Genomic DNA, 22,462 nt, shown 5'->3' with positions numbered 1-22,462 from the left:
CTGAAACTATTCTTAAACTGAAGCACCACTTTAGCTAATGGGGCCTCCTGCTTTCTGTTCTCATCCTGAAGCAAAGTTCTTAACCCGAGGTACTATTTCTGGGTTAGCAGTCTGTAACCTGCAGCGTATGTAACCTGAGGTACCACTGTATGGCAAAGGCTTCAATAGACCATAGTCTTGTTTTATATCGGGATGTGGTGTGCAAGGAGGGGTGGAAAGAAGCATTGGGAGGTGGGGTCTTAGCTGGCCAGGCGGGCGCATAAAGTCATGCGCGATGGAAAGACCCTTCCGAGGATGCACGGCTTCATTTCATTTGGCTTTTAATTTCTATGCCGCCTTTCTATGTTGCTATAAGCAAGGCGATTTGCAGCAAAAAAAAAATATGCAGCAAGGAACACGCGCCTTATAATGATCAGATCCAGATCAAAAATTCATACTAAAACGTAACTTTAAAATGGAGCCGCTTATATCAAGTAAAGTAATATTCAGCAATCTATTAGAATAGTACACAATAGAATTAACTCCCAAAACATCAGCAAATAAGAAGTTCACTCTTAACATGCTTGATTCCAAGCATGGTGGTTATCGCTTGGAGGCCGCAGTGGGGCAGCCATGTCTTGTCTCACACTGCAGAAATATCTTACGGCTCCTTTAAAGGCCAACAAGTTTAACACAGGCTGTGCTTTTGTTGCATCTGCTGTGTTATTACTCAATAGGAAGTACAACTGAGCGTAATAGAACTTCCTGGTATGTGTGCTTAGACTTAGGTATTAGGAGCCTTGACTTGGGGGGGGGGGTCCCAAAGTGATAGAGTATTCATAGGCACAGGGCTAGGAAAGGAGAGAGATTTAGGGAGGGTCAGAAATTAGGGGCTGCCCCTGGTAAATTAGGGCAGTTGTCATGCATATTGAAAAGAGATGTCTGCAGAAAGGGTTAGGTTTTGTGACTAACCCTTGGCCAGGATAAGAAATCCCACATTCTACAAAGCAGCCTTATGCTGAGCCAGACCTTTGGTTTTTTTCTGTTACTGTATCATTTTATCAGACAACTTCCAAAATTAGCAGAGTGTCTTGCGGCAACATTAGAGACTAACATGCATTCTTACGGCACAAGGAATCTGATGGTGCCACTGAAAGCTTTGTTGTTTGAGTTTCTTGGCTTAAAAAAATTGTCCTGGCCGTCTTTCAGAGCAAAAGCCCTCCTAAAATAGCTTGTAATATTACAGACACCAAAGGATACTTCATAAAGTGAAAGAAAAACAGCCGGCCGGCCAAAAACTAAAATAAAAACCTTACAAAGCAATGTGTGATCTGAAGCAAAGGCCAGTGAGAGCAGATGGGCAGTGTTAGAAACTGAGATATGAAAGCTAGGAGCTAAATGTCACCTTAAACCTAGGCTATGGACGCAACAACGGAATGTCTAGATGCACTTTTTTATAACAAGAATACAAAGCTGAAAATGAATGAACTGCTGCTAAAATAATTCATTTTTCACATGGTTTAGCCTTCCCCCTGCCCACTGCCCTCCTAATATTCTTAAGAGGGTCTCTTCTCCAGTCTTCTCCGGAGAGTAGCTGGAAGTGGGGAGGCAGAAAAAGGTCCTCCTTTCCTTCCACTCTGCAGTTTTAATCTGAAATCTCAGGCGCAGTACTGCGCCCAGAGCTCAGAAACTGCTTGAACTAATGAAATTCCCTGTCGCAAAATGCGCCTAGAACAATGGGAGTTTAGAACACTGCAGGTGGGTTTTGGGGTCTCGGCAATGCATTCCAGAGAGGTGGAGCCAGTGGGAAATTTTAGGCTCTGGACTTAATGGTCTATATGTGCTCCAAAACAGTTTGTACTATGTTGCTTCCTTTAAAAGCCCTCCTGTGTTTGGGGTCCCTCCCTCCTTTGGCCGAACCCAAAAACTTGTCCTGACAGCACCACTAGCTATTGCTGCTCAAGAACCTTTCAGCTGGAGATGCCAGAGACTCAGCCTGGAACCGCAGACATACAAAGTATTCTCTGTCTGTGCATTCTGGCCCCTTCCCTTCCTCAAACTCCTGGGAAGGGAAGGGATCAAGGATGTTTCCTATTGCAGCTGGTAGCATCTCTCCTCTGTACCAGGGAGGAGATCCTTTTCAAGCTGCAAGTGTGAGGAATTGAACCAATGACCTTCCCCTTTAAGATTCCCCCCTACCCATCTCTGGAGCATGGACTTGTCTGGGATTTGAACCCAGGACGTACTCACGCAAAAAGTGAGAATCCCACTCCAGACCAGCAAACATGAACTGTCAGGCAGAGCCCACTTGCCACACTTCAGAAGCAGGGAGGAGGAAGAGTGTGCAGCCCGAAAACCTTTGGGAGACACATTCTGGTGTGGGTGGGGCAATAGATATGTCTCTCTACTTTGTACAGTGGGCTATATTTCAGCCACATATATCCCAGAGGTTTCTAGTGCACACAGACCTTTCAGTTCAAGCAAGCACTAGGCATTGTCTGAAATGCATTGCATTTGGGGAGAGTTCAGAGCACTGCTGGTGTTGGTGCAGCCTGGGGGTGGTGGAATCAAATTGCAAGGTTGAGACCTTTGCTTATGCCTTGGGGAGAGAGAGAGAGTGAAGGACTCCTGGTCAGAAAAGACAATACCTGTCTAGGTGGACAAATATTCTATTTATTGAATTTATGCCCCACCTTTTTCTCCCAAGGATGTGGTTCTCCCCCTCCTACTTGAATGGAGCATAACCTGAGGAGGATCCCAATAAAACTAGCCGTACAGTTCCATGGGTGGCTCCTTACGTATCAGCCTTGCTGCAGACAGCCTAACTCCCCGCAGGCATTGGACTCTTGCATATTGAGGCTGATGTCAGAACAGGAAGGGGGCTCCACTCTGCAGCCGTTCCATGATGCAGCCTGTTTTGCTCACCAGGTGTATTTTGATCTGCGGATCGGGGATGAAGACGTGGGGCGAGTGGTCATCGGCCTCTTTGGAAAGACAGTTCCGAAGACAGTTGAGAATTTTGTCGCCTTGTCCACAGGAGAGGTGAGTTCAAATGTTGGGTCAGAGTCCTCAGTAGGTCAGTCTGCTTACAAGGGTGCGGAAGGAAGGCTGCCAAATGGGGTGACTGTGGGGCACGCATCCAGAGGCCCACACAACAGGAAGGGCCCCAAACGCAGGAGGGCTGGCTTACCCCATTTTGAATAAGTGAAATAATAATATTGCTCATCTAAAGAGCCTTGGTGTGGAGAGAGGCTGGAAAACCCTTAAGGCCAAAGTCTGGGTGCTACAGCCTTTTGCTTTTGCTGGCCTTTGGGAGAAGGAATCCTGACTGGCTGCATGTCAGGATTTGCCTCCAGTGCGCTCCATTTGCTGCTGCTGCTGCTGGCCGAATTGCACAAATATTTGGAAACTGAGTGAAGATCTGCTGGAGAGGGAATGTTCTTCTCTAAGCTAAGCACAGAGAAAGATGAGGTGCTGCCATGATTAAGCTTCTGCCCTCTCACTGCTGCTTTTAACTTTCAAAATATGACCGTCAAGTTACCGTATATTTCGCCCTATAGGACGCACCTTTTCCCTCCAAAAATGAAGGGGAAATGTGTGTGCGTCCTATGGGGACCCCTCTCGCTCTCCAGGCTTCAGGAAGCTATCCGCAAGCCTTGCGAGCCCGGCGGGAGTGCCCGCCGGGCTCTCCAGGCTTGCGGGCAGCAGCCTGTAGCCCGAAGCACGGGCGTGTTCCAGAGCGCGCCCCGTGCTTCGCGCAGATATCCGCAAGACTTGCGAGCCCAGCGGGAGTTCCCGCGGGCTCGCAAGGCTTGCGGACAGCAGCCTGTTCTCGGGGCTGGGGTCAGGGGAAGCTTGGGCTTCCCCAGCCCCGCGGCTGGGGGGGGAAAATATTTTTATTTATTTATTCCCCCCCCCCAAAAAAACGAGGTGCGCCCTATGGGCCAGTGCGCCTTATAGGGCGAAAAATACGGTACTTATGTGAATTCCCATATGCTTCTGCACTGGATCAGGTGTTGTGAATCCAGATGTTTCATTGGGCCGCTGGGCTTCCACTAGGGAAGGGTGGCACGTTGGGGCAGTCGTTCTCCCCCTGCTCAAAAAAATTATCTGGATGTACCATCACCCCAGATTCCCAGCTTTCATTTATATATTTTAGAAGTTTCCAGCATTTGTGTTGCCTTTGAAATGAACAAAATAGGAACTGTTCTAATTTTCTTCCCGAGCAACTAGCCCACTCTCCTTTCAGTGTTTCAATTTGCCCCCGCCCAGGGGGAAAAACCCCAACCCTGCTGATCCCCATGATGGAGCCCTTTTAGTAGTTGGAACCACAAGGGATTGCTAGTGATTAGCAAGAGCTGAGCCCATTAAGAAGTTTATTGCTCAAGTAATGGGCTAACCCGCTGGAGGCTAAAGCCTTAAGCATTTGGACTCCCATTAGGGTTTGCAGGCAGTGGGGGGTTGGTGATGGTGGAGGAGAAACTGCTGAGGCCTCACTTGCATTGCAGCAGCAAAGTATTCTGCTTTCCCCAGTATCTTGGACCCTTTTCCACCAGTCGTGACCCTCTTCTGCCCACAGATGGGAGAGGTTACAGCTGATGCTCCGAAACTGTCTGGTTCTGGACTGCTCGGGAAAGGACTTTAAACCAAGCCTTTCCCAGAGTGGTGCTGCAAACTGTCCTCACTCTTACCAAACTCCCTTCCTTTTCAGAAAGGGTTTGGCTACAAAGGCAGCAAGTTTCACCGTGTGATCAAGGACTTCATGATCCAGGGAGGAGACTTCACCCGGGGAGATGGAACAGGAGGTGAGGGCCGAGTCAATTCTGTCTCTTCTGGATGGGGTTGGACAAGGATCCTCCTCTGGGCAGGAGTAACCCTCAAAAAACAAAGCTGGACACTGGAAGATGGTGTTATTCTCTCCCTTTTGCTCACTGCCAGGTAAAAGCATCTACGGGGACCGTTTCCCCGACGAGAACTTCAAGTTGAAGCACTATGGGCCCGGCTGGGTGAGCATGGCCAACGCTGGCAAGGACACCAATGGCTCTCAGTTCTTCATCACCACCGTCAAGACGTCATGGCTGGATGGCAAGCATGTTGTCTTCGGCAAAGTCCTGGAAGGGATGGTGAGCGGAATTTTGTGTGTGTGTGTGTGTTGTGCCTAGTAGCATCTGGGCCCTTACTTGGATTTCTAATGCAGTTGTTGGTTCCAAATAATGGGAACTTGACCGCGGACCAGGACCAAGCAAATGGAGCATATTAAAATTTCACTGCCTCCTAGATTGTTGTCATGGCAGTTCATGGGCTTAAGGAGGCTCTTCTCCAGATCCTGCTGCTGTAGGAAGGGCGGGGGGGGGGGGGGCTTTTTCTGGGGTGGTGCCCAATTTTGGAGTCCCTCAACAATAGTTTTGCCTGGTGCTGAGTTCTTTGTCTCTTTTGACATCGGGCACAAATCTGTGCAGCTTCCTGGGCTTTTTAGATCTCTGTGGTGGACTTGAATTTTTATCTGGTAATGCCAATTCTGACATTTGAACTGCAGGGGTGGAGAACCGAGGGCCCTCCCTGTGAAGAGGGACCACAACTTCCATCACCCCTGACCATCCGCTATGCTGCCTGGAGCTGATGGAAGCTGGGAGTTTGACAACGTCTTGCCTCCCTCTGTGTATGGGAAACAGCCCTGCGCACATAGTGTCAAAGATTGGCATAACTAGTGCCTAAGAGCGAATATATAGAGAGCTTTCTACAGGAATCCCATACAGTTGTACATTATTTGTTGAACACCCTGGAACTCGGGACGTTTTGGCTCCCGAACAATCGAAACCCGGAAGTGACTGTTCAGGTTTTCGAACGTTCTTTTGGAAGCTGAATGTCTGACGGGGGTTCCGATTGGTTAACTTCCTGCAGCCAATCAGAAGCCGCGATTTGGAAGTTGAACAGACTTCCGGAACGGATTCCGTTTGACTTCCAAGGTACGACTGTATTGCCATTCTCCAGGCTGCATTACAGGGCAAAATGGAGCAGCTAGAAATGCCCATGTGATGGGCATTGCCAAGTGCCCTCCACAGGTATAACGTATCGTAAGTGTTAGAAACTCAGATATATAAGCAAATTTCACCTTAAACCTAGCTTACAGTCCCCACAATGGAATGTCTAGGCACCTTTAAAAAACAACAATAAGATTTATCATTATGACTATTCATTTAATTTATCTCCTACTTTATATTTTAAAGGGGAAAAAACCTCAAGGCAGTTTGCAACACATTAAAACGGGAGGTTGCGGACTCTCCTTCCTTGGAGGTTTTTAAGCAGAGGTGGGGTGGCCACCTGTCATGGATGCTTTCGCTGAGATTCCTGCATTGCAGGGGGTTGGACTAGATGACCCTCGGGGCCCTTCCAACTCTATATGAAAACACCAAATAAAACAATCCAGAATAAAATAAATTTAGGCTTCGAGGAAAGTATTTCAGAACCTTCTCTCAGTGACATTTTGCTTTCCCCGTTTTTATTTACCTACTTAATTTATGTAGCTGCCCCATAGCAGAAGAACTGTAGGAGGCCAGTGTGGTGTAGTGGCTAGAGTGTCGGACTAGGACGTGGGAGATCAGGGTTCAAATCCTCACTGGGGGGCCTTGGGACAGTCACAGCCTCTTAACCTCCCTCACAGGGTTGTTGTAGAGATTAACCAGAGGAGGGGTGAACCGTGTACTTCTTGGAAGAAAAGGTGGGATTTAAATGCAATGAATAAGCTCTTATGCTTACCTGCTTAAGAAAGCTGGAGGGACCAGCCAGGTGGAGATGTCAGTCAGGAACCTGGCATCCAGAGATCTCCATGTGGCTGCAGTTGGACCCACACCAGAAGCAAAATGCCTCCTGGCTAACTTCCAACATTCCTCCCTTCTTATCCCTGCTTCCCTTTCTTAGGATGTAGTGAGAAAAGTGGAGAACACAAAGACCGATAGTCGGGACAAACCTCTCAAAGACGTCACCATTGCCGACTGCAACGTCATCGAGGTGGAGAAGCCATTTGCCATTGCCAAAGAATAACCAGGTGGCCGCTGGAGGGTCAGACTCTGGCTTGCAAAGGGCTGCGAGGGGGCTACACACTCACGGAGGCCTCGCATCATCACTGCCCCACAGCAGGTGAACTGCCGCCACTGCTGCTCCCTTTCTGTCCGCCCTTCCCCCAGCTACACACTTCGGGGTGGGGGTGGGGGGTCTCCATTCTTGTAACAACTCATTCCATCAGCCACTGGTCATCCAAGTGGCTTTGAGGGGTGGGGTGGGGGCAATGGGTGTCCCATTCCGTTTTGTAAGAAAGCACATGGACCAATAAACGTGACCATTGTGTTTTTGTAGCACTGCCTGGTTGTTGTTTTTATTAGCTACAGCTAGGTCCTCCCACCCCAACTATGAATTCCCAGCATTTATTTAGAGGGGTGTTCTAGGGAGCGAATGTCACAAATTTACTACTTCCCCAAGGAAAGTTCTCTCTGTTAGCCATTGCCAAATTCGTTCAGAAAGCTCTTTGCTCCCCTGTTCGGAACACAAAGGCAAGTGGCTCTCCAATCCTAGCATCCCACGAAAGGTTGGTATGTTTATAAAGGGGCCTATTCCAAGCCATTGCAAACACAGAGCAGGAAGAACAAAGCCTCTCTTGCAACTAAACCATGATTTGGCTCAGCTCCACCACCCCCAAGCACTAGCATACTGATTCAGTGTAAGAGTAAACCATGGTTTAAGAAGCTTTGTCCACAAACCAGCCCACTGGCAATGTCAGAAACTGTCTTCTTCTCCCCTCCACCCCATCCCTCAAATTACAGCAGTTTCAAAACCAACTCAATATTTCTAGTGGAAGTGTTTTTTATTGCATAGCCATTTTTGTTAAAGTAGACCATCTACCCCACTGAGAAAGCAGTTATCTTCTGCAGCAGGAATGACCCAAACTATCGGGATAGCTTAGAGGAGCTGCTGGTCTCCCGCCATGCTGTAGAAAAACCCGGACTCCTCTGGGAGGGCTCTGCTACCTGTGTCCCATCACTGCAGCTTTCCCCAGGCTGATACACTCTGGGTGTTGTTAGACCACAGCCGGTTGGGGCTGATGGGAGTTGGGGGGCTGTTGGCAGCTGGATGGCACCACGTTGGCTACACCTGCATTAAGGTGCCAACTGGACCAGATCCATGCCAAGTTGGCAGTGGTTTCTCGCCGCTGCAGTGAGGGAGCAGTTGCTGCCTCCCTTTGGACTAGACAGAAGGCTGGGAGACTATCAATGTGGCGTCACTGTGCACACAAACACTAGGAGCATCTTGCATTGTCAGCACCTGACCTGAGTCAGTACCTGCCCCCAGCTGGTGTTGTGCCGCTCTTGCTTCCAGCCCATGAAGCTTGGAGGAAGGTATGCGTACCTCCCTGACTCGCAGCTGCTTGTCACTCACATCGGCTGACAAGAGCTGTCACCTGGAAACACCTGAGAGCCACAGCTCTGCCAGAAGTGGCAAGGAGCCCTGCTCGTCTTAGCTGCACTCTACTGGAGCTCAGCAGCCTAACAAAGCAACCTACTGCATTTCGTTCCCAGTGCCTGCCTCAAGAAGTGGCTCCCCCAGGTGTACTCTTGTCCCCAACCTCTTTCTTTCCAATGTACAATGCGAGGAGGAAGCCGGCAGTTGCTTTTCCGCAAACGAACAGAGCTGCACTCAATCCTCTGAGTGTTCCCTAGGCCGGTTGCAAAGGAGAGGACGCCGAGTCGGCGGGTGGCAGAGCCCCAAAGAGCTTTGACTGCAGGCAGAAGGTCGCCCGGGGTGCATAGAAACCCTGCAGCACTCCGCTCAGGATCACGTCGGGAAGCAAGTCTGAGAGGGAGAGGAGGGAATTAACGATGGCAACCCATTCAATCAACCCTTAAAAGGTGGGAGCAGAAAGCAGCCCCCGAGGCCTCTTCCTGTCTTCCCTTTCTGGCCTAGGAAGCTAAGCCCCCTGAGATGGGCCGACGGACAATGCTGCCCCCGGCAGAGGGCAAAGGGGCATCTTCAACCTGGCACTCACATGAGATCTAGCACACGGTTCAGTTCCAGAGCACAAATGTGGCTCATGTTAGGACTCTGCGATCCCGTGTTTCATCATTTCAGCATCCACCGCTTCCTCCAGTTGCAGGAGACGCTGCTTAACTACCCCAAACCTGAGCGTTTGGGCATCTCTAACACTGCAATAAGGGGACACGGGTGGCGCTGTGGGTTAAACCACAGAGCCTAGGACTTGCCAATCAGAAGGTCGGCAGTTCGAATCCCCGCGACAGGGTGAGCTCCCGTTGCTCGGTCCCTGCTCCTGCCAACCTAGCAGTTCTAAAGCACAAAAGTGCAAGTAGATAAATAGGTACCACTCCAGCGGGAAGGTAAATGGCGTTTTTGTGCACTGCTCTGGTTTGCCAGAAGCGGCTTAGTCATGCTGGCCGCATGACCCGGAAGCTGTATGCCAGCTCCCTCGGCCAATAAAGCGAGATGAGCGCCGCAAACCCAAAGTCGGTCACGACTGGACCTAATGGTCAGGGGTCCCTTTACCTTTACCTTTAACACTGCAATGGTTTTGCACAGGTGCCTTTCAGCAAAACAAGAACTGTTTTCCATCCGCTCCCCCAATCCTGCCAGTCCAGGATGGCAGGTGAGGGACCCCGGCTCTCTTATCACCCATATCGAAAACTACACGACAAATTGTTTCTGTATTGGGTAAAGTGTCGACATGCACCCCAGACCCTTGCTTGATAACAGACCTTAACCAGCCCAGAGCTCTGCTCCCCTCCATCACCATCCCAAAAACCTTACTAGGAAGCCGTTACCTGTGGAAGCTGGGAAGATGTATGGATCACTTTGGAAAGTTATGACTGGCCGGTGGGACAGCAGGTAACCGGGGCTGCAAAGAGAATTGAGCCCCACCGTTTGGGTTAGAATCTGTCCATTTCAGCTCCTAGCCTACTTCGCAAGGTGGTTGTGAGAATAAAATGCATGTGTGGAAGGGAGGATCAACATGCACCACCCTGAACCTAAGAGGGAGAGGAAAGCTAAAAGTGCAAAAACAGGAGAGCCTCACCCCACACTGGAATAATGTAGGCAATGGACCAATGGCCTAACTCTGTATTAGGCAGGTGCTGCTGCTCTGAACAAAGGATCATAGGAAGTTGTCTTATACTGAGTCAATAACGCCTCCCAGCAGCCTTTCTCCTGGCCAACCCTACCTGGGGATTGAGCCTGAGACCATCTGTACACAAAGCAGGTGCTCTACCACTATGCTGCAGTGCCGGAAGAGGGTGCGCTCTGTGTCTCTGCAAAAGGAACAGGCGCTTGCAACTTGGCCAGCAAGAGCACAAAGCAGACCCTTTTGAGAGCATTCCCTGCCGCTTGTAGCAGCAAGCAAGCCGCAGGGAGTGCCCATTCCCCTGGAGCGAGAAAATAAATGCCAGCCTCCATGGCTGGATGAGCACATTTATCCCCTGGGGAGTAAGTAGACAAAGACTGGACCCTTCTGTTGTTGGGACTGTTTTGACTCCCTCCCACTGGTGGAAACAAAGCACTGGGGCAGTGAAGCACTTGCCTTGTGTCCTGCGAGGAAAAGTCGCCCAGGGAAGAACATTGGGTGCGGCAGGACAGGCTGTTCACAAACAGCAGTGGTAACAAAGGCAGCCTTTCCGTACAAAAGCTGGTGTGTGGAAACGGGTGGCTCTGGGAGCTTATAAGGCAGGGATGGGGAACCTGTGGCTCTCCAAATATTGCAGGACTCCCATCATCCCAGACCATGCTGGCTGATGGCAGCTGGAACCAACATGACCCTGGGCCCTGACAACCCACTGGCTGTAGCGGATGGGATTGTAGTTGAGAAACATCTGGAGGGCCGGGAGCTTCCTGTTTCTGGCGGTGGAAATGGCTGACTCCCACACGGCCAGACTCCAGCTGTGCCGGTAATTCAGGGCTGATATGGGGGTAATTAGCCCTGGCAACCTCCCCAGGGTGGGGGAGGACTGTCTTGTAGGACCACGGATTGTCCGAGATTGCCGACCTGCATCAAGGTGCAAGCGGCAGGACACTGGGTCACAGAGCATGGGATAGCTGGGAACATGTGTTTGAAAAAATGAATAGATTTGGACAATAAATAGACATGGACTGGATTGAAGCATCTTAAGAAAAAACCTGCAAACGTGTACAGTCCCTGGGGGTTTAGGTTCAGACTTCAAAGAGATTCTCATCATGATGCTTGGATTACGGAGGTGTTTGGAGAAACATCTGGAGGGCCAAAGGTTCTCCCCACCTGCACCAGACGGTGGCACAAAGGGGGAAAGTGTTGCTCCTGCTCAATCTCCCCCGCCCGGCTCACCCAAACACTCACCCAAGATCTGCCTTGTGCTCCTGCTCAAACTGCCAGAGTTTCAGGAAGTCCAAAAGTTCCTTGGGAAGCTCTGTATTGCATAGCAAGATGCCCTGCAGGAGACAGAAGAACCAAGATCAGTGAGAGCAGGCTGGGGAGGAAGGGAGGCTGTTTTCAACTCAGCTGCCAGCCTCGCATCCTACCTGGAGGTAAGCTTCCAGGCCCTGCCGCCGCTGCTCCAGGACTTTCGTCATCCAGTTGGGGACACGCCTGGGTGGGAAGTCTGGGACTCTGCATCTCTTCTTGATCTGTAGGGGTTGGGGAGAGGAGAGAAGCTGCATGGACATCACAGGAGCTCCAGGATCCACCAGGCCCACGGCCGGTCCTACTGTTAGGCAGAGGGAAGCCGCTGCTTCTGGCAGTGGATGCTGAATGTCAGAGAGGCACTGGGAGGAGAGGTGCTCTGTCCTACGACCCCAGAACTAGCCAGCTCTCCGCTGAGTGTTGAAGTCAGGCTCAGCTGCCAGCAGGGTCCATTTCTGTGCATCGGGTATAGGGAACTTATGGCCTGTGGGGCAATCTCGTCCCACCAGGGGTCAAATTTGACCCACAAAACCACTTCTCCAAACCACGCCCACCTGTCAATCAGCTAACGTCGCTGGGCGATAGCAATCCTGCTGGGTACCGCTTTGTCATTTTGTTCCCTATTGGGAACATGCAGGCAAAGTAGACCTAAGCAGAGAATAGGATCAAACCCTCTGTTCATCGGCTGGTGAGTAGAGTTCAGTCCTTCCGGGCAGTGCTTTGCCAGTGCATTTCCTGCAGGAAATGCGTTGGCAAAGCGGATCCTTTCCCACATGGGTCAACTCTGACAGATGGGTGGATCGCACACCTGTCCAAGTTGGGCAGTGGGTTTTGGGGAGGTAAGGATCTGGCCTGTTGGGGCCCAAACAGTCCCCCACCCTAACAGGGCATGGATAGAGGGAGAACCATCTTGTCCTCTGCATCAAGGTAGCAAGCAGTCTGGGTCAGCCCCAATTGGAAGTCTGGAAGTCTTGGGTCAAGACCTGCAATGTGGGCTTTACAGAAAATATGGAATATAGAATTTACCCAGGAGGAAAAATCCATTGCCCCGAAAGCAAGGGCAGGCATTTGAAACATGGTGCCTGCCCTCCAGATGTTGCTGGCATGAAAGTCCAACAACATCTGGAATCCAACAACATCTGGAGGGGTACCAGTTTGCTGCCACTGCCCAAAACCCATGGGTATATGATCTGGCATGTTTATTTGACCCATACTCAGTAAGCAAAAAACCACACTGCATTCATTTTACTTTATAAATATATATATATTTTAAGTCTCCCTCCACACCCACCCTAAAAGTATTTGGACTGAGGTATTGACTAGCGAGGGAGGGAGAGAATTCAGCAGAGCATCCTCAAGATGGCACAAATATGGTACTCAAGCAAATTCAAAGATTTATTTGAATGTTATTTTCATCAGAACACTTGCAAGGAAGACATGGTGATTGAGCAAGACTTTCCTTGCATTAGCTTAGCACACCCAATGAACAGTGCCTAAATTAACTTATAAAAGAGACATAGCAGTGGGAAATTTCCTGCCACACACTGTTGAAAGCAACAGTCAAACAGGGCTTCCCTTTCTACATTCCCCTCTAATCTTGCTCACAGATACTATGGCTAGGAAAACCGTGTATCTAACCGTATACCCACTCCTGGGAGCTGTAGTTTAAGGGTGCTGGGGACTGGGGGGAAAACTACAGTTCCCAGGATTCTTTTTAGGGTGCGTGTGCTTTAAATGTGTGGTGTGTGCAGTGTCTATGGCCATAGGCAGTAATATGGGGCCGCCCTTCTTCAACTCCTCCATCCCCCCTCCAAAAATAAACAGACACAACATGGAAACCGAGGGTTCTGCACTTCCCTTGAGCAGAGACATATGCCCAAAGCAGCAAAATTTAATGTGACACTCTAGGAAACCGAAAAGCTAAGCTGTATTTCAGGTTCACAGTTACATGTACAGTGGTACCTCAGGTTAAGTACAGTGGTACCTCGGGTTACATACGCTTCAGGTTACAGACGCTTCAGGTTACAGACTCCGCTAACCCAGAAATAGTACCTTGGGTTAAGAACTTTGCTTCAGCATAAGAAAAGAAATCGTGCTCCGGCGGCGCGGCAGCAGCAGGAGGCCCCATTAGCTAAAGTGGTGCTTCAGGTTAAGAACAGTTTCAGGTTAAGAATGGACCTCTGAAACGAATTAAGTACATAACCAGAGGTACCACTGTAATCCGAAAAGGGTTTGCATTCTTCCATAAAACCTTATTTTCTTATTTTAGCGTAACATACTTTGCCAGTTCTGCACAATCCATCCCCTTACTTCTCCATTCTTCTTTAGTGGGTGGGACTCCAACACCCATCAGTCCCAGCCGGCATGGACAGTTGTCGAGGATGATGGGATTTGTAGTCCAATGACACCCTGCAGGGCCACAAGCTCGCCCCCCCCCCCCGACTCTCATGCACCCACCTTACCCTTTTATGGAGGGCATGGAACTCGCTGTAGCGCTTCTCAATGCAATGTTTCCTCCCGTTCCACAGGATTTCCACCTTGAACACCTGAAAGGTTAGGCACAAGCTCGTCAGTTTCACCTGGACGTGCCCCACCCACACCACAAAACAGCTCTGCTGCTGCTGCTGAACAGATGAGATCTGTCTTAACTCTCTGCAATAGCAGGGCAGTCATCTTGCTTTCTTCCCCCACAATGCACCGCAGTCCAGTCTCTCCCCAAAACAAACACCGCTTGACAAAAGCCTCTTTGAAATCAGCCTTTGGCCGCGCTTCTCAAAAGTGCCAAATGGGAGCAGGGGGGCGGGCAGGAATACTGAATAAACTCGGTTCTGCATAAAAGAACACCCAGCAGAAGACTCCGTGTCAGACCTGAGGAATGTGTGCAGTTGAAGTGCGGTGAATACACTTCAGACAACTCCAGCAAAGCATAGATTGTAATGCAGCACATATCTCCTCTTGAAGGGTTTGTGCCCAGATGCCCCCGAGATGTAGCAGAGGTGCCCCACAAGTTTTGTGTACTTAGTCGTTCAGGAGAGAGAAAAGGAGACCAAAGGGGCAAGCTCCTTGGGGGGGGGGGGGACAAACCAAAGCCCCTGGGCCCAGGCCTCAGTTGACCCGGCTGAAGCAACTATTCACACACCCAACACTCACTTCTGTTCACCATGAATTGCAGCTGCAGCAACAGACCCTCCTCTGCGCAGCAGATCCAAATATTTGGGGGAGGGGGAAAACACATGGTATAGTCCTCACCTTGGGCTGCAAACTGTCTTGGGGTCAGCAATGGAAAAAGATGGTATATGAATTTAAAATGAAATGAGGAAAAGACAAGGATAAAAAATAGAATTGGAGCACCCCCAGAATGTCAAAAGCAGTCTACTCACAGAAAGTTTGTGTAATGACAGTAGCAGGTTGTGTGTGTGTGTGTGTGTGTGTGTGTGTGTATACACACACACTGCTATTTTTAGTATACGCTGCTTTCTCTTCCTCATCTAGGCACACATACAAGAGCCCTGCTGTGCCAGCAGTGGGAGCACTTGGCAACTAGAAAAATCACATTGTAATCTACTTTAAACCAATTTGCATGCATATCCTTTATTCTCTTTCCTTCCCACAACCATGGAATAGGGTTGGGGAGGGAAGAAGCGATGCAGGGCACTGAAGTCTAACCCTCTGGCCAGTGGGATCGCTGTGTCACTCCTCCTCTGCTTCCTGGAATTGCACAAGGTCCTGATCCCGTGCCTTCAAGCCTATCATTGCTTTCCATGAGGTCTAGAAGCTTGCTTTTTAAAAAGGAAAAAATCGGATTCATTCGTGAAAAGTCATGGATGAGTGATAGAATCCGACATGTTCAGCTCCCCCATGTTCAGTTCCACGTAGCATCTCTCTGCAGGGCTGGAAGAGACCTTCGACTCAGAGAGTTGCTGCCTGAGCTGGAAGGACCAATGGCTGGTAGGTGGTTTCTTAGGTTCCTTGGGCCAAAAATATCCTGCCACATAAGGCATGTTATGTTCCAATCATAGTTTCCCCATAAAGGCACAAGCAAAGTAAGCTCCTTCCAGCTGGAATACAGAACCATGGTCACCACACCCAGCTTAACTAAACAGAGAGAATTGCCAGCCAATAAGGAAACCGGGAAACTCTGTGCCCAAGAGATGCCATGCCTGATGTTTATGCTTCGCTCAGTGTGCGCTGGAGACAGGCCACTCAAAGTTCACTTCCCTCCATGAAAACAAGGCTGGTCATTCCACAGCTGATGTCCCAATTTACCAGAATCCTGTCTTAAGTGTCTGCTCTTAATTTGGCTTGGGCTTCTTGACATTAGCACTGCTAGATGCACGACAGAAATCTGATCTATGTGGGCTTCTCAGATTTCCCAGAGCACATGCTTTGGGACACAGAAAATCCCAGGTTGAAACCTTCACATCTCTAGACCCTAGAACTCACGGGCATTCAAGTGAAGCTGAATGTTGGAAGATTCAGGATGGATAAAATAAAGCCATGATGAATAAGTCGTATTGGAGGACATGTGATTTAAAATTATGATGAATGATTTACATGGCTTGATAAAAGATTAACTCTATTCGATTAGCTGGCAAAAGAGTAAATAAAAGCCTAAGCAGGAATTGAACATAAACAGTCAATGGAAACAGAGAATGGATGCAAAAGGATCCAAAATTAAGATAAAGGGTTTTATTGATAGCAGCAAAGGAGGGAGGGGAAAGAAGCATCTTGGAAGGGTGGTGTGGAAAGTCAACTTTTAAATTGAATTAATTTGTTGTTAATTTGTTAACAATTTGGAAAGTTAATAAAAATTAATTGGCAAAAGAAGAAGAAAGGACTTCTTCATGCAATGCACAGTTAAACCATGGAACTCACTGCCACAGGAGGCACTGATGGGCAACAACTTGGATGGTTTTGAAAGAGGATTAGACCAATTCATGTGAGAACAGGATGCTGGACTAGATGGGCCGTTGAATTGATCCAACAGGCTCCTCTTCTGCCTCCAGTTTAAAAGGATCTCAGATTTTAGGGCAAGGGATCACCTCTGTCCAAGACGGTGGAGAAAACTCTGCTGCCAGTCAGAGTCTATCATACTGGCCTAGAGGAACCCAAGTCATTCTATAGCCACGCGATACAGTTTATTTATTTATTTATTATTACCAGGACCATCCCAAGACATTTTAGCACCCGAGGCGTACCTCCCCACCAGGAAAGAAGGGGTGAGTGAAGGATCTACATCTGGAATGGGTGGGGAATAAAGATCTCCACTGGGTTCTGCTGCACCTGTGGATCCTGCCACCAGAGGCAGTCGCCTCAGCTTGCTTTGTGGGAGGGATGGCCTGATTATTATATATATGCCCCACCTTTCGTCTAAGGAGCTCAAAGTGGTGTATATGGTTCTCCTGTCTCTTCATTTTTGAACAACCCTATGAGGTATTTCAGATGGAGAGACTGTGACTGGCTCAAGGTTGTCTTGTGAGCTCCGTGGCCGAGTTGGGATGTGAACCCCGATCTCCCAAGTCCTAATCCGATGCTCTAACCACTACACCATACTGATCCCCACCCCACTCTTGGGTTAAATAGTTTCCCACCCCCAGTACCCCAGAATGACCTACAGTGGTGCCACATGAGAATCTGTCATCTCTAAGTACAGTGGTACCTCGGGTTACAGATGCTCAAGGTTACAGACTCCACTAACCCAGAAATAGTACCTCAGGTTAAGAACTTTGCTTCAGGATGAGAACAGAAATTGCATGCCAGCGGTATGGTGGCAGTGGAAGGCCCCATTAGCTAAAGTGGTACCTCAGGTTAAGAACAGTTTCAGGTTAAGAACGGACTTCCGGAACAAATTAAGTTCTTAACCTGAGGTACCACTGTACTGCACTCAAGGCTGGCCCACCCATGCGGCAAGATGAGGTGACTGACTCAGGCAAAGGGATCCACTGGGGCAGCTGATCCCAATGCCAATCTTCCTCTGCACCCTCTTGTTCTGGATGTAGGTCTTCTTTCCTGGCGGGGAGGTGAGGTGCAATTTTGGGGTCTGCCTCAGGTGCCAAAATGTACTGGCGGCAGTTACTCTGTGCCTTCTGGCTCCTTGTGGCCAGAAGGATTTTTTAAAGTGTGTGAATGTGAGTGAAGTAGATCTTGCCTTACAAATCTTAGCAACCTCTGAGTTTCTTCTAGTTCTACAAGGAGCAGAGGCATGACAACTGCCATTCTGCCTGTTCCTACAGGGTAGGTGTGTGTTTGTGTGTGTGTTATTGTGGCAACAGTGTGAGGAGTGGCTGTTCCCTCCCCCCAAACACAGAGTGGGGGGGGGGGCAGGTTACTGGAACAATATGCATCATTTTAATAAAACACATTATTCCTGTATTCTGTGTATTATTGTCTCAACTGGTATACTTTCAAGCAACATAAACATTTATTTAAGTCAGGGGTAGGAAACGGCTGGTTCTCCAGATATTGATGGACTCCATAATTATCTAGAGGACGACAGGCTTCCCATGCCAGCTCTTATCTTTTAACAGAACAGAGACACTGAGAAACGTCGCGGAATGAATGTGTTTCCAGCTACCCCATTTTTGGAAGCCTTCTTAGAGGAACATGGAACCTGTGGCCCTCAGACGTTGTGAGACTCTGACTCCAGCAGGCCCAGCCAGCATGGTCCGCATCAGCGATGATGGGAATTGTAGTCAAACAACTTCTGGTGTGTGTGTGTGTGTGTGTGTGTGTGTGTGTGTGTGTGTGACAGGATTCCCGTCTTATAACTTATAACTGCTGCCTGATGATGCCAATGGGAACTCTGCTTAAACAATGAAACAAGGAGGATATATTTAATCAAGTGCTTTCTATAGTGTGCACTTTCTTCCCAGAGAAGGAAGTATTTTGATGTTTGGTTCTATCACCTGTGGCCTTGAATTGAGATAAGGTTTTTGTTTAATCGCACTGCAGTTGTTCATTAGCTCATCAGTGCCAGGAGGCAGAGGCAAAACCAGGCTTTATTTCACCCAGGTCAAAGACCCAATTTCATGCTCCCCCGTGTGCATTTGTGTACACACACACACACACACACACACACACACACACACGACTGGGAGCCTCAATAGCGCCCTGCTGGAGGCTTCACCTGGGCCAAAAAAACTGGCTGCCCCCCCCCTCCATAGCTACGGCTCTGCCAGGAGGCTGGTGGTCTCACCAACTCTGCCATGCGATGGGGGCACTGTACTTGTTTGGGACATTTTTAAGCTTCAGCACAATTATCAGGGTCTATTATTCATTCTTCTCCGACCTCACAGCTAACATTTTTCTTTCTATCTATACCTGCCATATCCCACATCTCTGGTCCACAGAGGCTGTAATAACCCCCCCTTTCTGAGCGGTGGTGTGCGCGCTTGTTGGGGGACACAGGACACAGACTCGAGTCATTCAATCGCTAAAGGGAGTCTCGAGGTCCGTCCTTCCTCCAAGCGTCTCTTCTTTCAGCTTTCTTCTTTTTCACCCAGACTCAAAAAGGCGGCGGTGTTGGAAGAACTACAATCGCGTCTCGCGTCCCTTGGAGACGCCAAAAGCAGGCTGTTCGCGCGCCTCCTCACTTCTGAAGGGTCCCCAGGCTACACGTGTCGGGCTCCTTCCTTCATTTCCCTTGGTGGACGCCGCAGAGGACCCCCTCCCTGGCTCGCCCGGCCTCTGCAAAGCCCCACCAGCAAGTTCAGCGCCCCCTTTCTCCCTGCCAAAGGCGCTTGCAGGCTGGCCTCGGGCACCGACGGCACCCGCTGCCTTGGAAGCCGCTCTCCCCTCCAGAGGCACCGGCGGACGGGCTCTTCCTCCCGGCCCCGCGGCTGCAAAAGAGCCCGAGCCCCGCTCCGGGAGCAACCCGACGGGCTGCCGCCGCCGCCGCCACTCACCGTGCGCGCCTTCTCCGGGCTCTGGTCGCCCTCGGACAGCTGCAGCCCCACCGAGGGCACCGCGACCTGCAGCTGCATGCCGCCTCCTCGGAGCCGAGACTAGCCGCCCCCGCGGACTCATTCAGGGCTTGTTGAAACCGCTCCGCCCTCTTCGGCGGAGACCCGCCCCGTCGGGTCCCGCCGCCTTTTGCGCGCTCCAGCCGCGCCGCCGCGGAGTTCCCAAGCGCCGCCACTTCGGAGGCTTCGTGAGTGCTGCGCGTAAAGTGGAGAGCTCCCCTCCTCCTTCCCAAACTTTCTTCTATCCTACTTCCCTCTTACCCGCTCCCTTTTCTTCCTCCACGACCATTCACATTTTATGCTAGCGCGGATCATTCTGCGAGCGGAATGGACTCTGTATGGCTTTCTAGAGATTTGTACATTAAGAGAAAGAAGGTAGAATTTTTACCCGGAACGTTATCAGATCACAACTCTATTATTGCGGAATTAAGAACAGGGCAAAATTTCCCAATGAGATGGAGATTAAATGAGAACTTATTAAATGATCAAGAAATATTAGGAAAAAATGGGGGGTATTAAAAGATTATTATATTTCTTCCTCCAGGAGAGATCTGGAGGGTGACAACTTGAGAATGGGCCTTTTCTGCAATGGCTCTCCCTTTGAGGAATGCTCTCTCCCCAGGGCGATTTGCCTGGCGCCTTCATTAAACTCTTTTAGGCGCCAGGCATAGGGGGCAAAGTTCCTCTTTAACCAGTTCTTTGGCTGGTTGACATCCAATTCTCTTTTAAAATGTGTTGGGGAGGGGAGGGTTATTGGGTTGTTTTTGTTTTTATTGTCTATTTTGTGTTTTTAATATTGTGATTTTATGTTGCAACTGCCCTGAGATCTGCAGGTATAGCACAGTATACAAATAAAATAATAATAAATAATAATAATAATAATAATAATGGATAGAGGGAGGGGAATGTGCAGGAAAGCCGCAATCTGGAGAGAATATAGTATGGACCACAAATAATTAATGGAATAACAGAAAGCTTACTTAGCCATGCTAAGCAACAGCATGAATGAGCCCCTAGTTGCTTGCCAGTGTGTGATTCAGATTCCTGGCACTTGAAATGAGCAAGCTTTAATCTTTGTTATCTTCTCTCAAGATTGGGGATGTATTATAGACTTCCAGTTGAATACTCAGGTATTTCACAGATAAGAAGTTACTCAGCGGTTGGATTGTTTTAACTTCCCCTCTTTTAAATATTTACTACAAGAGCCAATGGTATAGACTAGTTATAAAGTCAACAATGATATTTATATGGTGGAGGAGACCCCTCTCCCCAAGCTGGCCTTGGCATCTCCCAGATTAGATGACAGAGCAATAGGAAATGCTTCTGTCCAGCAAGACCTTGGAGAGTCACAGCCAGTTACAAAACAAGGAGTGTTCCAGCCCCCTAAAGACATCAATTTATCATGGGCAAAGTTCTATTTCCTCCTGACCTCACATCTGCTTAGCTCACCAATAATAATAATTTATTATTTATACCCCGCTCATCTGGCTAGGCTTCCCCAGCCACCCTGGGCGGCTTCCAACCAAATGTTAAAATACAGTAATACATCAAACATTAAAAGCTTCCCTAAACACCTGTATCCTGTCTTTCTTGTGCACTGGGGTAGAAACAGTGTGGCCCCCGCCGGGATAGCTAATGGTCAGGGTCTAGGGATGATAGGCATTATAGTTTAACAACATCTGGAGCAGCACAGGTTCCCTGAGACAGGCTGCCAATTTAGGACTACACTTCATGGCTGACCAACCCAAATACAACATACTTGGGCAAGTGTGCTCAGTGGCATCTGTGGTTGTTTTTCCACGCCCTGTAGGTACCAGGGTGCCACCCAGTTTATCAGTTTGCCATACATTGCACAGCCTGCGAATGGAACTGATAGTCAGTGGCTGAATGAACAGAAGGACTTCTGGATAACTCTTGCTCCAGTTTCTCCTCTCTTAGGTATAGGAGTCTGGAACAAATACCTTGGGGGCTCAATACAGTTTTCCCCTACCCCCTGGTAAACCCATCATTTTGGCTTAAGTGACACTACCTCATGCTTCCTTGTGCTGAGTCCACAGAACATCTGCGGGATTTATAACCCACTTCCCCAATCTGAGTCTATGCCAACAAGAACAAAACAGAAATATATATTTGCAAAAGGGATTAAGTACCCACTGCTGCTCTGCAGGCTACATGGAAGAGCAAGGAACAGGGAATCTTTTCAGATACAGATTTAACGGGATAGCATAGAAACAAAGGACTTTCAGGTTCCTCTTTAATATCAGTTGATATTTAGTTTGCAGAGACTTCTAGCCCCAGCTTATTAGAACTGAAAGCAGAAGGCAGATAAAAATGCATACAAGGCTTTTAAGGGCATGGTTGTGGTCAAGCTAATTTTGAATCTTTAGCACCAATGTCTCAGAGTGGGGGAGAACAAAATCAAGCCAAGGACTCTGAGCAGGCAAGAAATCAAGTGTTTTCAGCTTAACTAAAAACTACAGAGCATTAGCAAGCACTAGGCAATGTTTGGCTGCTAGTATTTAAATCAGGTTTTTCCAAGGATGATGAAAGACTGGCCAGCAATCTTCTCTTCCCCACCTGCAAATCAAGGGAATCTAGGAAGCTGCATTCAAACAGAGTCAAGACCATAGGGTTAATCTAACTCAGTAATGTCTACACTGACTGGCAGCAAATCTCCAAAGAGGTTTCCTAGCCTTACCCGGAGATGTTACTGGGGATGGGACTAGGGGACCGTCTGCATGCAAGGCATCTATTTTGTCACTGAGCTATGGCTCTTCCCCAAAGCGCCAGGATTGATTCCAACAGTGAGCCTCTCAAAACAAGCTGCTCAGGCAGAAGCAGCTCTTGCGCTAGAAGTGCATGCAAGGTTTGGAGAGTTTGCAACCTGGGATAAGATGAGGCTGGTAGATACAGAGAAAAGGGGAAAGTGTAGGTAGACTGAAAAGTACGTAAGGCTGAATTTTCACCCCTGCAGAATGCCAGGGGTTTGCTTGTGGCACCAAGCGACAGGCAGATTCTGGCAGATGACTGCTTTCCCCAGAACACAGCTATTCAGTCGATAGTAACATTTGTTCCATTGCACCTCCTTGCCAGG

The 22,462-nt window shown here is 49.0% G+C and overlaps 2 protein-coding genes across 3 annotated transcripts in view; one reads left to right on the top strand and one right to left on the bottom strand.

The window, feature by feature from the left end:
- The window catches only part of PPIB (peptidylprolyl isomerase B), a 141,187-nt gene that overhangs the window by 833 nt on the left and 117,892 nt on the right, over positions 1–22,462 (top strand). The window contains exons 2-5 of one of the 2 annotated variants that reach the window (XM_083587058.1): positions 2,908–3,021; positions 4,691–4,784; positions 4,918–5,102; positions 6,898–7,331. In XM_083587058.1, coding sequence (XP_083443184.1) covers positions 2,908–3,021; positions 4,691–4,784; positions 4,918–5,102; positions 6,898–7,020 — 516 coding nt within the window. In that variant the 3' untranslated portion in view covers positions 7,021–7,331. Of the gene's footprint in view, positions 1–2,907; positions 3,022–4,690; positions 4,785–4,917; positions 5,125–6,897; positions 7,332–22,462 lie in introns of those variants that run through there. The other variant, XM_083587059.1, reaches the window with a different exon arrangement.
- Positions 7,819–19,542, bottom strand: SNX22 (sorting nexin 22). The gene is made up of 6 exons (XM_083587098.1): positions 19,312–19,542; positions 13,870–13,953; positions 11,527–11,631; positions 11,345–11,436; positions 9,804–9,877; positions 7,819–8,823 (listed from the first exon to the last, which is right to left on the bottom strand). Exons 1-6 carry the CDS (start codon positions 19,387–19,389, stop codon positions 8,687–8,689), a joined length of 570 nt encoding a protein of 189 aa, XP_083443224.1. The 5' UTR covers positions 19,390–19,542; the 3' UTR covers positions 7,819–8,686.

The sequence above is a fragment of the Podarcis filfolensis genome, assembly GCF_964270895.1.
Source record: "Podarcis filfolensis genome assembly, chromosome: 14".
NCBI lineage: Eukaryota > Metazoa > Chordata > Lepidosauria > Squamata > Lacertidae > Podarcis > Podarcis filfolensis.
This window is presented reverse-complemented; position numbering and strand designations above follow the sequence as displayed.